This window comes from Triticum urartu, chromosome 7 (genome assembly GCF_003073215.2).
Source record: "Triticum urartu cultivar G1812 chromosome 7, Tu2.1, whole genome shotgun sequence".
Classification (NCBI taxonomy): domain Eukaryota; kingdom Viridiplantae; phylum Streptophyta; class Magnoliopsida; order Poales; family Poaceae; genus Triticum; species Triticum urartu.
Window position 1 is genome coordinate 65,260,000 of NC_053028.1, and position 12,824 is coordinate 65,272,823.

The following is a 12,824-nucleotide window of genomic DNA, read 5'->3' on the forward strand; positions in this document are numbered from 1 at the left end:
GAAGGGAGGGCAGACCACATAAGCCCTGGCGCCTCCCTCTCCCTCCCATGACACATCTCCCTCCTCCCGCAGTGACGAAGCCCTGTTGGAATCCCGCTACTTCCACCACCACGCCGTCGTGCTGTTGGATCTCCATCAACCTCTCCTTCCCCCTTGCTGGATCAAGAAGGAGGAGACGTCGCTGCTCCGTACGTGTGTTGAACGCGGAGGTGCCGTCCGTTCGGCGCTAGGATCATCGGTGATTTGGATCACGACGAGTACGACTCCATCAACCCCGTTCTCTTGAACGCTTCCGCGCGCGATCTACAAGGGTATGTAGATCCACTCCTCCCTCGTTGCTAGATGACTCCATAGATTGATCTTGGTGATGCGTAGAAAATTTTGAATTTCTGCTACGTTCCCCAACACATTGAACCCTGTGTAACGGAGGGGAGCAGGGGTCCTGGCACACTCTATATAAGCCACCCCCCTCCTTTGGGACAAGGGTTCGCACTTTCTGTAATTCACACACATATATTCAGTCGACCGTCTCCGGGCTCCGAGATGTAGGGTTGTTACTTCCTTCGAGAAGGGCCTGAACTCGTTAAATTCGCGTGTACAACTCCTCCATAGCTAGGATCTTGCCTTGCCTCTACATTCCTACCCCTATTCTACTGTCAGTCTTAGAACCACGACAGGCGGCGAGGGTTGCTGTTGGATGAAGGGAGGCCAATGTGCTGCCGGCCAAGGGGGGGAGGGGGGGAGGAGAAGGCGAGCGCGCGCGCGTCCGTCTCGTGTCCACGCCGACGTAAATCTGGCTCAAAAATGGACAAGGAATGGATCGCCCGCGAACAAAAAATAAACGCGCGTCCGTTTGAATCAGCGCGTTGGGTCGACTTTTGTGTCCGCACCAATTTAAACGAACGCCAGCAGACGAAATGGATCGCCCCGTTAGAGTTGCTCTTACCGAAGTCCCGGACCTCCGTGGACGGGAGGTAAACCCGTGCATGACGGGCGACATCGGCGACCACGCCGGCGACGCCGTCGTATAGGAGCCGGCCGGTGGCGTGAAGGCGCCCACTCCCATTCCCAGATGCCATCCCCCGGTTCGGGGCGTGTGGAGGTGGAGCTGACGGGTACGGATAAGCATGCAGCAGAGACGTACGTGCCCCGCGGCACGCAACGCGTGTGTCCACGTCAGGGGCACGCGCGTGCGTGCGGTGCTTATCACAGTCCACTCTGTCTGCCAGGTTCGGCGCTCCTTCCTCCGCCAAAGATGGATGAACCGAACCTGACCCAGCCGCTCGTCACGCGAGCGAAATGCTCAGCGGCTAACCAGTGGTACGCCTACACAGTATAATGAAGTGAACCGGCACCCTTTTTACCTTCCCGCCAGGCCACCAGAAAACGTCAGTGCAGCTTCTCTAATCATGGCTAAAAAAGAAAAGAAGCTTAATCATGGCTGCCGGATCTCGCTGCCGGTGGGCAGGGCGTCGTGCATGGCATGGTACAATAATAAGAGAACCAATTTGGCAATTTCTTAACACGACGCGCGTGAATTAGGTCCACCAAACGCCGGCGTCGCCTTCGGACAGTCCACGGGCACCTGACGGATCTGCTTACTTACTACTCGTACTACCAAGCGCTTGGACTGACTGAGACCTTGCTTCGACACGAAAGAACGGTTGTTGCGGCCGGCCGGGTCGGGTCGGGTCAGCCATAATAAGGTCGTGGATGCAGCCACCCGGGATCGGGATCGGGGTCGGTGATCGCCACGGCGCTTTGGCATGGGATGGGAATGAGATCTGCTTTTTTGCCTCATGTGGGTGGATGGATCTCGGACTGCTTCGCGCACTTCCGCCTGGTGCTACGTGGTTCCTCGATTCGTTTACCCTCCGGCTTCGGCCTGCAGTGCACCGCCAAATTTGGAACCATGCACACGCATGTTTGTTCTGTCCCCTCGTGGGTCTTTCTTTCTCCACGATTTAGTCGACTGGTTTTTTGAATTTGGGGGTAGTCGACTGGTTTTAAGAAGAAAGAAGGAAGCGCCGGAAAGGAAGAAGAAGACGGCGAGGCCGCCGGCGCCGGGGAAGAACACCCCACTATCTATCTTCGGATGGCGGGTGCAGGTTCGTCGGAGAAGCACTTCACTATCTATCTTAGGGTGGCGGGTGGGGTGCTGCTTCTCCATAGTTTTTTGGGTGGTCGCCGGGCTTAGAGGGGATGGCCGGGGTGGCGACAAGACCGGCGGTGGAGGCGGTGCAGCGATGCGGTCACCGACCGCGGGTGGCGGAAGCAGGCGGCTAGGCCGGCGGCGGTGGGGTGGAAGCATGCGGAGAAAGAAGAAAGCCGGAGGTAGAAGAAGTTGATCCAGCCCTTGATTTTCGATCCAACGGCTGAAAAAAATCAAATGGCCCTAATTTTTTTCGAGCGACTGGCATAATGTCGGCCCCTTCTTTCTAAATCCATGCTATAGTGTTCGGCTTGCCGGACCGAAATTCACACCAACATGCCTACACCGCAGCTATGTGACTTCTTTTTTGCGGGAATTATGAATTATGATCGCAGAAAGTACGAGAAAAGACCTCTATTATCTGCTTTCTTGGAAACATTTAATTTCTTTATACCACCATATGAAATCACTAAAGTCCACTAAACTTACATGAAAAAGGGTTGTGGCTCATATTTAGATACGATAGATGAGTCAACGGGTTAGTGGCTAGTCTTTTTTTAAGAGAGAATTGTCATTGAATTTTATTTTAGGAAATTGTCGTTGAACTTTTTGATTGTTGTTTTGACCCCCCAAACTTATTTAGACCCAAATATAACACACGTCGGTTTTTCTGAGTGGAGGTGTATGTGATAGCCTGGCTTAATAGGGATGATAGACTACTCATATCAATAATGAATTCCTTCTTCTCTGGAAGCCCATTCGGACAGAACTCCAAAGTTAAGCGTGCTTGGCTTGGAGTAATTTCAGGATGGGTGACCGACCGAAAAATTGCTCCCAGGTGGGCACGAGTGAGGACAAAGTGCGCAGAAAAGACTAGTATTGATGTGTGGGGCCAGCCTAAATCCCGCCAGGAGTAACGATCACCGACGGGTGTGTCCAAGGCCTTACAAAGGACCCATTAAGGCTCAATCCATTTTATAACGCTCCTTCTTTCTTCGTCTCCCACTTGCCCCCTCCTTCTGTTTTAGTAAAGGACGATAAAGCTTTGATCTTAACAATATATTATTAATGATGTCAAATCAATCAGTTGGAAAAAGAGAAAAATATAGGAGGCCATCCACATAGTATATCCAAGTCATATCTACCACCATGCCAACGGGCGATATATCAACACACAAAACAACACTTTTTAAGAATGAACCGCTGCTTGCACATGGATGTTGGCTAACAAAGGGACTTGCATGTCGCAAGAAGATGAGTCATTTGTCGCCTTGATTTTAAACTTTGTAATGGAATGTATCACAAATCCACATGAGCATATATCAGTCAACATTGGGCCTTGTAATGGAAACCAGAGCGAAGTACAACACATGTAAAGAACCATACGGTTATGTGCACAGGAATGTGGATCATTCCATTGCAACTAGAAGCTTAGTTATTATCACTTTAAAGATAAAAATATACGGGTCATGTGTTTTGGATGGGGGCTGCCATAGTTGACCAAACAATCTTGGTGAACATGAAAGGCACATTTGCTACGAAGCACAACCACCATGAAGGATGTAGTATACACACATGTCTTTGGGCATGCATGAGGAAACCATTATGCCACAGCTAATTAATTATACTTCATGCACCAATCAGTATATTTCTAGAAAATTTGTAAGTAAGATTATGCACATACCATGCATATTGTCAATTATGAAAAGATCTATGTCATCTTATTCGGTAGATGCACCCGTCACTCATTGAAGGGTATTTGATCGCCAAATCACGCGAGATTGCTCCACCCAACTAACCTGCTACCCACAATTGCCACCGTAGCTTATTTGTTCCTCTCACTATTTAATTCTTTACATGATGTTTTTTGCACGCCTTGGAGAGCGTCATGGTCGACCTATAGTAAACGCTAGCCATGCCCGTCTGTTCCTTTTCAACTGCTTTTCCTATGCTCTTCAATGGGAGGAGGCTGGAGAACACGTTCCCATAGCCTCACAGTGGCGCTCGAGTCAGTGCTCAACAGCAGGGCTCTGACGTCAGGTTTTGTGTTTGCCGAGCCCAACATCCTCTGCCAAACTCTAGTAAATATCTGAGTGAGTAGGTTATGGATCGCGGGTTTTTCCATGTATCAGGATTGAATTCAGTTGTGTCCGAGGCCGCTGAAGTCAGTGCCCGGAGATCGTGACATTTAGATCCGATGGCTGCGGAGGCGGCCGATCGGGTGAAATTTTAAGGCCAGATTGTTGGCCAAGAGCAACAAATTGATGAGGTTTTACCCAATTTGACGCCGACAGCAGAAAGGCATGTGTGCGAACGAGTGGAAGGATGATGCCGCCGGTGTACGCCTTGGTAGATAAATAAAAGCAACGCCGTTGAAAAACGATGTCGGAGCAAAGCGCGCGCCCACCACTCGATATAACGGGAAAAAACCCTTCCATTTTACGACGTCTCGGCTGCAGCAGCAACAAACCCAACCGGGCGCGCGCGCTCCAGCGGCCGGCCGGACCAGACCCGACCCGCGTCGCGCCACCCGCCAAATCCACCGTCGCTCCGGCAGGCAGGCAGCGGGTCAGGTCAGGTCAGGTGAGCAGGCCAGCCGCAGCCACCACCGTGCCCTCCCTCAGTCCCTCTCCCCTCCCATTCCCCTACCACCGCCCACTTCCCTGCCTCTGCCACCGCGCCGCGCCGTCCCAGATCCCTACCGCGGCCCTGCCCCGCCGCGGCATTGGCATTCGGCGCCCCGCTCCGTCCGCCCAGCCCAGCCCCGCGCGCGATGCCGGCGGGCTCCTCCTTGTTATTGTTGTTGTTGTTGTTGTAGGAGGAGGAGGAGGGGATCTCTCTCTCTCTGTTCGTGGTTGAGGAGGAGGGGGAGGAGGAGGCATGCCGGAGGCGGACACGCTGGCCGCGGTGACCGCGGCGGAGGTGGTGTCCCCGCGATCCGGCTACTTCCGGCAGCGGAGCATAAACGCCCCGGATCCGGACCGCAAGGCGTTCGACGTCGAGAACCCGCCGGGAGCCTCCGTGGGCGCCGCCGGAGCCGGGGCAGGAGGCCTGGGGCTCCGGCCCAGCGAGTCCGTCGCCAAGCTGGAGTCGCTGGAGCGGGCGGAGCGCGCCGCCCTGGCGCCCGCGGTCGTGCTCAAGACGGGGTTCTACATCCTCGTCTGGTACACCTTCAGCACCTGCCTCACCCTGTGAGTGCTCTGCTTGCCCCCTTCTTCTCTGTTCCTCCTCCTCCTCCCGCCTCTGGATCTCTAGCTCCTCCTGTGGGAAAATTCATTGGAGGTTTTGATCTGGTTGCCTCCTTTGTTCTTGTTGGGTAGATACAATAAGACGCTGCTGGGGGACAAGCTGGGCAAGTTCCCGGCGCCGCTGCTGATGAACACTGTGCACTTCGCGCTGCAGGCCGCGCTCTCCAAGATCATCCTGCTCTTCCAGGCCAAGGGGATCGACAGCGCCGTCGAGATGAGCTGGAAGGATTACTTCATGAGAGGTGCCCACCCTCCTGCTCCACGATTCATCTCTCGGTACACTGCAAATTCTGGTTGTTCATGCTTCTGGCCTTGCCTCTCTGCAGTCGTCCCAACCGCTCTGGGAACCGCGCTCGACATAAACCTGAGCAACGCGTCTCTGGTCTTCATCACGGTCACGTTCGCCACTATGGTCTGTCGTCTGCAAAAGTGATTTACTCCACTTACAGTTTCGATTGCATTGCATTCTGAATCGAGTTCAGCTAACTTGATTTCTGAATTCTGACACCTTTGCAGTGTAAATCGGCGTCGCCAATATTCCTTTTGCTATTCGCTTTTGCATTTCGGTGAGTGTTGTAAACTTGTAACTGGATAACTGCTGTACCATGGCTTTCTCGTGCTGCGGTTTTAGCTGGGATGCTCATTCTGGCTCCATTTATTATTGTTTGTTCAGTTTGACAGCTAGTTGTGGAGTTGATTTATCCATATTAGCAGAGCAGGGCATGCATTTTTACTAATTCACATCAACTAGCAACATAACTTTACTCTATGTTATTATTCCTACTTTTGAAGATGATAATTTGAAGAACCCAATGCTGCAACTGATCTGTTTTATCGGTGGGTTAAGCCAGTACAACGCTATTGCTAGTTTGTTCATGCACGACCAACTCTGTGTTGATCGAATCAGTCCTGGATCGAATGTAAAGCATTTAAAAAGCCAGTGTCTTTAGAGAGTAGACATATTACTAATTTGGACGGTGAATAATCATGCCCACACCACTTGATTCTATAACATCCATTTATTTTTCTTATGCAATTGCAACCCAGAGCCTAGAGGGCTAACATCTACAAACTGAGTTTGATTTTATATGGCTCTAAAAGGTGCCTTCTGGTTTACCAGGTTGGAGAGCCCCAGCATCAAGCTTCTAGGAATCATAGTTGTCATTTCCATTGGGGTTCTGTTGACAGGTATGTAGTCTCAGCTTGTTAAATGGATAGAGGTTTATTATGCTAGCTGCTGAGTAAATAGTTTCTTCAGTATCAGCCAGCTTACTACTAAGATTGCATTATTTGTATTTTTGTGGTTTTTGATCTCTGTAATTTTTCCAGTTTGGTTTATAGCCACATCATGTATGGTAGGGTTTCCATTATTTTCCAGTGGCCAAGTACACTACTTTCAAGTCTTTTGAAATTCACCTAACTGTGTAATATCCCAACAAATAAAAAACAACACACTACTCATAAACATAGTTGATAAGCCAGTACATGTTTCCAATACTAGCAATTGAATGGAGAACTGGGATGTTCTGGAAATTAGTCTCACCACTGGCGATCATTTTATTTTATCTTAACATTTGGTCAACCAAGTTATTCTGGGGTATTATACATATCAGAGCGCTTAGCACAGTTATTTTAGCGACTTGACTGTCTCGCCAGGTGGAAAGTATTGTTTCTTCTAGGCAGTTTCAATCCAGTACTGAGCTGAAGCTGCTGCAGAAAGGATCTGGGGTAGTATTTTTTCGAGCAACCATCTGTGGTTGTATATATTAATTCCAGTTTTGTAGTTGAATGCTTTTCTTGTCTAAGTCACCTCAATTGTTGTCCTCCAGTTTGTAGTCCTTTTTGAATGCTTCAAGAATGCATCTTGGACTTGCCTTTTGTGATTTAACAATATTATTTTCATCAGTTGCCAGGGAAACTGCGTTTGACTTCTGGGGCTTCATATTTGTGACGCTTGCTGCTGTTATGTCAGGATTCCGCTGGTCCATGACTCAGATTCTATTGCAAGTACGTGTAATGGCTAATGTTATTCAAATGCCTTGAGAATTATCACCAAACTCCCATCTTTCCTGTTTTCCCTTTTTCTTATACACTTCCTGTGGCTAACGGTTTGTTTTATTTATGTGCATGTGGATATTGATATTTCAAGAAAGATAGTTATGGTATGTTGCTTCACATGCGCACTTCCATGCCTCTTTTTTTTTTCCTTCAGTACTTCTAATGCCCAATAGTTTGAATGCATCTTTTATGCATATCATTAAGGCATTTGCTCTGGGTTTAGCTCATTTTCTCCAGCTAATATGCTTGGTTCTTGCAATTTTATTTTATCTCCTGAATGAGAAGATAGACTTGAAAAAGTTGGGGCCTTGAAGGTGTTGAATGAGAGCTCGATCCTCTCTTTTCTAGAGCCGTTGCACATTTCTGATCATGGAGATAATCAAATGGTCCAGCAGTTAAAGAACTTGATATAATTGAAACTTAAATTTGGTATAGAATCTGAAGTGTGGGCTTTATGATTTTGATCTTAAGTTCTGACGTATCAGGAACTGGGCTCCTATTTCATAGGTATTAGTTATAGTTTCTGCTTGATCCATCCCGTTTTCCCTAGTAGCTCTAGCTCCAGATTTTCATCTAGAGGCCAGAGCGTGGATAAATACGGGGCAAATATTATTTAGTAAACTTAGCAATCCTGATTTGGCTACTAGGAGTTCATGAGCTCAATAACCCATCTTCCTTTGGCAGGCCTGAAAGATCCAATCACCCTGATGAGTCATGTTACTCCGGTGATGGCCATAGCCACCATGGTACTATCTCTCCTGTTGGATCCTTGGAGTGATTTTCGAAAGAACACGTATTTCGATAACCCATGGCACGTCATGCGCAGTTTCTTACTTATGCTAATCGGAGGGAGCTTGGCTTTTTTCATGGTAACGATTGTTTATTTGATTACAAAACGAACTTGTCAGAAATATCATAGATGATTGACTGTCATGATATATTATATCAACTGCAGGTTTTAACGGAGTATATACTTGTTTCAGCAACAAGTGCTATAACTGTGACGATAGCTGGGGTAGTAAAGGAAGCTGTAACCATCTTGGTAATATTTGAAATCTATTCTTTCCTAAAAGAGCAATTGTTTTATATTTACTTGCCTGTCATCTGTGTCGGAATGTAAATCCGCAAACACCTACCAAAGTAGTATCTTTCTATATTAGCTGATATTTATCCGAACACTATTATTAACATGAATGCCACCTCGTTTAAAATAAAATCAGGATGAGGTAAGTGATTAGGCAATTGATAACTCATGAACAGGAAGAACTAAATTCTGAACCACAAAATGGAACTGATCTGTTGTTTGTTCAGAAGTTAAGATTAAGAAGTATCAAAGGAAGAAATTCCCGTCAGTAGCTAATTCATTTTTGGCATACACTAATAGAGGCGAGCTATCAGTAGTCATATGCAAAAGTCCAACAGCATTTCTTGTGTATGCTTCTCTGCTAGAGTGTTGGTTCTAGCATGAAGATGGATACTGCACTTGATATCATAGCCCAAAAGGGAATGTTGTTCTTAGATTCCATATGATCCAGAACCAAAATCTTGTAGTAATTGATGTCTCTTATGAAGGAAATTTTACCTCGTTGTTTCAGGTTGCAGTATTTTATTTCCATGATGAATTTACTTGGTTGAAAGGGGTTGGTCTTACCACTACTATGGTTGGTGTTAGTTTATTCAACTGGTACAAGTAAGTGACTCTTGATATTAAAGACTTTGTTACAAGCTTACATATTCTTCTTGGGAATGCAACTGAGCTGAGGCAAGCTGAACCATTGCCATTTGGTCAATGTTACAATACCTATTTATCTCAGAAGTAAATAAGTATTGTTAGATGTCTCTTATGATGTTTGTTTAGGATTAATCATGTTATCATTCAGAACAGCTTAGCTCGGAGACATGAATACTGAAATAATTCGGACTCAAAGTTCATTTGTTTTGACTTGTTGAATAGTATTGGTCCCACATTTTTGTTCTGCCTGCCTAGACCATCATCTTCTACAGTGCTGCCTAACAGTTTATTTAACGAATCATACTGTGCTCCACAAATTGTCAGTCTTTGACTCAACATAAATACTTGTGTGCACACATGCATGGATATAGATATTTACGAAAACATTTTCCATTGTTTAGCCCATGCCAATAGTTGAGGTTCAAGTTCACATTCATCTTCAAAATGATTACTTTCTTGATATTGCGGTGGATGGACCAAGGATATGTGGCTTACTACATTGTTCATCTTTTCTTGGTTTCATAATATTTATGGCTGATGACAGGTATGAGAAATTCAAGAAGGGTCAGATAAATGAGGATGGAGTCGATTCACCTTCATTTAGTGGGGATGCCAAATACATTATTCTAGATGACCTGGAAGATGAGGATGGGTTTCTGGATGAAGATACATAATTTTGGAATGTGGCAACATTTTAACTGCCACTTGGTAAGGTTCCCTTTGCATATCTTATAAAACAAGAACTACTTGCATTATTGAGCAGACTTAGGCACACAGATGCCATCCGTGTTTATAAGCCACTGAAGTGACTAGTCCATTTTGTCTCATCAGTGTCCAAGTAACAGTAATTACGTAAACATAATGACTATTCCATAGATTCTTTTTTGTACTAGTCATCAATGCATAAACTGTTCAACCTCCTACTTTTGCAAGTCTTGAAATGATGAAACTGAAAGGTGGAAGAGGGGAAGGGGGACTTTTTTTGGTATTTAAGACCCTGTTCGGAACCTCTCAAATCTCAAAACTCCGCTCCGCGCTGTAGAGGAAATGAGGAGCTCGGTTTGAGCCACTCCCTGAAATTGTGCTGGCGTTCCTTCCGCTCCGGGAGCCGCAGTTGTGGACCAAAGAGGATCCGAACAGGTCCTAAAATGCCCATATTATGATGTAGTCTGTGCTAGTAACTAAATGATGAGTGTCAACAGCAAGAAGAAGATGAATGCCAGAGCATGAAAAATTGACCCGCTTCTGTGTTGTATGACGAAGTTTTATGAAGAATTTTTTTGATCAAATACTCGGACTTGCAGAAGAATCTGACAGTCATTTCTGTGTCAAGAATTGCTGCAGCTAGGCTTTTAATGTGACTTCAGTATAATTCCTGACATATCGCAATAATGTTTGCTAAGATTATTCAGCTCTTGCTCTTGCACTTCGCATTTTTGTGCCGTTCCCGTAACAAATGCACTGACGACTTAATCAATCTGATTTTGGCAGGATTGTTGATGCCTTTAGACCATTGATGGCTGCCTGTTGAAATAATACTCATGGAGGTTTTCTACAGAGACATACAAACACACAAGCAATCTGTGTGAGCTTAATCCATCTCACATTGAGGTTGAATGCTTGATTGACTGAATGGCCACCTGGATTGCAGTATATCATACTATGCGCTAACTTCACTGGAACACTTTGAGAGGATCGGCAGGTGGTACAAATCGGCCTGCTTGTTCATAATGGAAGTTACTTAAAACCGACTGATATTAGCTTGTTTTTCCTTTCTCTTCGTGTGAGCGCGAACATGCACATATTCATTATAAAACCTCCACATTTTTGGTGCCTAGGCATAAATCATCCGCTGTGTAGATCAAACTGTAAGAGTGACCACACATACCCCACATGTGCTGCTCCCTTGAAAGCTTAGGGACAGCCTCTGATTATTTGTAATCTGTAAAACTGTGAGTGAAAAAAGGATTGTTCTTCTCTAATGTATCTTGCACCCCTGCAGTTTGTGCTTTAACACTAGTATTCCATAGCTCTTGTTGTCTTGTTGATGGAAGTTAAAGGGGAACTGTTCCAGTCATTCGGTTTCTACAGCAGAGACAGCCACTGTTAAAATTGTATGCTCGAAACCACAACAAAACTTGTAAACCTACCAGATCGCTTGACTATTCTTCAACGAAATTTTGATGGTGCGTTTACAGAGATGAGATGAGTTGTTGTAGTTAAGCACCTTCCTATACGGTACGCAATTAACAATTGAATCAGTTCGTTTGTAACAAATGAGGACAAGTATTCGTACATTATTGAAAGGAGGACTCTGATAAATGCTACACGTGTGACATGAACACATGGCAACTTCGAACGTTTTTTATGACAAGCTCAGTGATGTGAGGATGGCAACTTTAATTGTCAAGCATGACAACTTTCTTTTCAAATGACAAGTTTCAATTTTCTTTGGGTTGGTTTTTTCTTTTTGGATGGCAACTTTAGTTGTAAAAAACGTCAGAATCGGAGTGCTTCGTGTCACACGTGTGACACTTATCATTTGGGTTGAAAGAATTGGTCAGTATATATTCACGAACCAATGTGTTGACGTGGGGGCGACGACAGCGGGAGGGGTGGATTTTTTTTTCTTGCTCACCAACAATTCTTATACAATCAGTTTCAACTAAAGAAAACAATTCTCATACAATCAAGAGGTCGAGGTAACTAAATCATTGCTACAAGTCCACAAGTAAGTACCTAGACAATTAGGAGTACGACCATATGATGCTACAAACTAGTAATAATAAAATTTCCAGTGAAGCTAGCTCGTAGTATGACACACAATGAGAATCAAGCATCCCCTCCAGGTTTATGCGGGGCTAAAGACCCGCACGCTCAGGCCATCTCCACTCGACGGGAACAATCGGGTTTGTCTGAACTTGGAGTTTGTTGACTGCGAGTCCATCTATCATGTGACTGCGAACGAATCCCACACTAGACTTGGCCTGTGATACAGCGAGGCTGAAACGAAACAACCACGGTGGAAATCTTATCTTCTCTCTCTTGCCAACGCTAGCCCATCCGGTCGTTTCTCCTCTTCTCATCCCGCAGCCGCCACTGGCTGATGCCTTCACTGTGTCTACCAACGTCGAGAGCCGACGCGCCTCTTCTTCTGTATGCCCACCTCGCTCGATCAATTTGCCGAACCCCACGGGGTCCATCTCCTGCCGTCCCTTCCCTCCATGAACGGACCTAGACTCAACACCCTCGGTGGGACGACTGATGGGGGCCTGGTTATGTCATGAATGTATCACAAAATGCATATGTATAATGTACTCCATGAATTTATTTTGTCAACACGTCTCTCTCCCTCTCTCTCTGAAAAACATTTTAGTGTTCACTGGTAAGCTAAAAATTCATTCATGTGAGGGGCCAGGGAAGCAACCGTTTTGTTTTGCTGCTGTTGTTCATCGGCAGAAAAACATTTCGATGTTCATTGATTTGGGTCTGGGAAATTTGTGTCTGCATTTGGAATTCATTTTGCAGTTCTGTGTTTGCAGACTGGCCCAAGGTGTGTGTTTGTTCGAAGAGTGAGTGGTTGGTCTTTGAGTTTATTTTTCTTTTCAAGGAAGAATGATGTACCTTTTGGCCT

General features: G+C 46.0%; 1 protein-coding gene across 2 annotated transcripts; it reads left to right on the top strand.

The window, feature by feature from the left end:
- Positions 1–4,672: 4,672 nt before the first annotated feature.
- LOC125520166 (probable sugar phosphate/phosphate translocator At1g06470) lies at positions 4,673–11,172 on the top strand. Of its 2 annotated transcripts, XM_048685004.1 has the most exons (12): positions 4,702–5,343; positions 5,473–5,642; positions 5,727–5,812; positions 5,917–5,966; positions 6,521–6,588; positions 7,307–7,407; positions 7,550–7,562; positions 8,143–8,327; positions 8,414–8,500; positions 9,054–9,148; positions 9,735–9,898; positions 10,682–11,172. In XM_048685004.1, the coding sequence occupies exons 1-11, from the start codon at positions 5,033–5,035 to the stop codon at positions 9,862–9,864; spliced, it is 1,296 nt and encodes a 431-aa protein (XP_048540961.1). In that variant the 5' UTR covers positions 4,702–5,032; the 3' UTR covers positions 9,865–9,898; positions 10,682–11,172. The 2 variants fall into 2 exon arrangements, with proteins under 2 accessions (XP_048540962.1, XP_048540961.1); XM_048685005.1 differs by lacking the exon at positions 8,143–8,327 and having other exon boundaries at positions 4,673–5,343; positions 7,554–7,562.
- Positions 11,173–12,824: the final 1,652 nt, after the last annotated feature.

Coding starts and splice junctions, on each gene's coding strand:
- LOC125520166 (XM_048685004.1), top strand. CDS start 5,033: ATGCCGGAGGCGGACACGCTGGCCGCGGTGACCGCGGCGGAGGTGGTG. Junction 5,813..5,916: donor CGGTCACGTTCGCCACTATG/GTCTGTCGTCTG, acceptor ACACCTTTGCAG/TGTAAATCGGCGTCGCCAAT. Junction 5,967..6,520: donor CTATTCGCTTTTGCATTTCG/GTGAGTGTTGTA, acceptor CTGGTTTACCAG/GTTGGAGAGCCCCAGCATCA.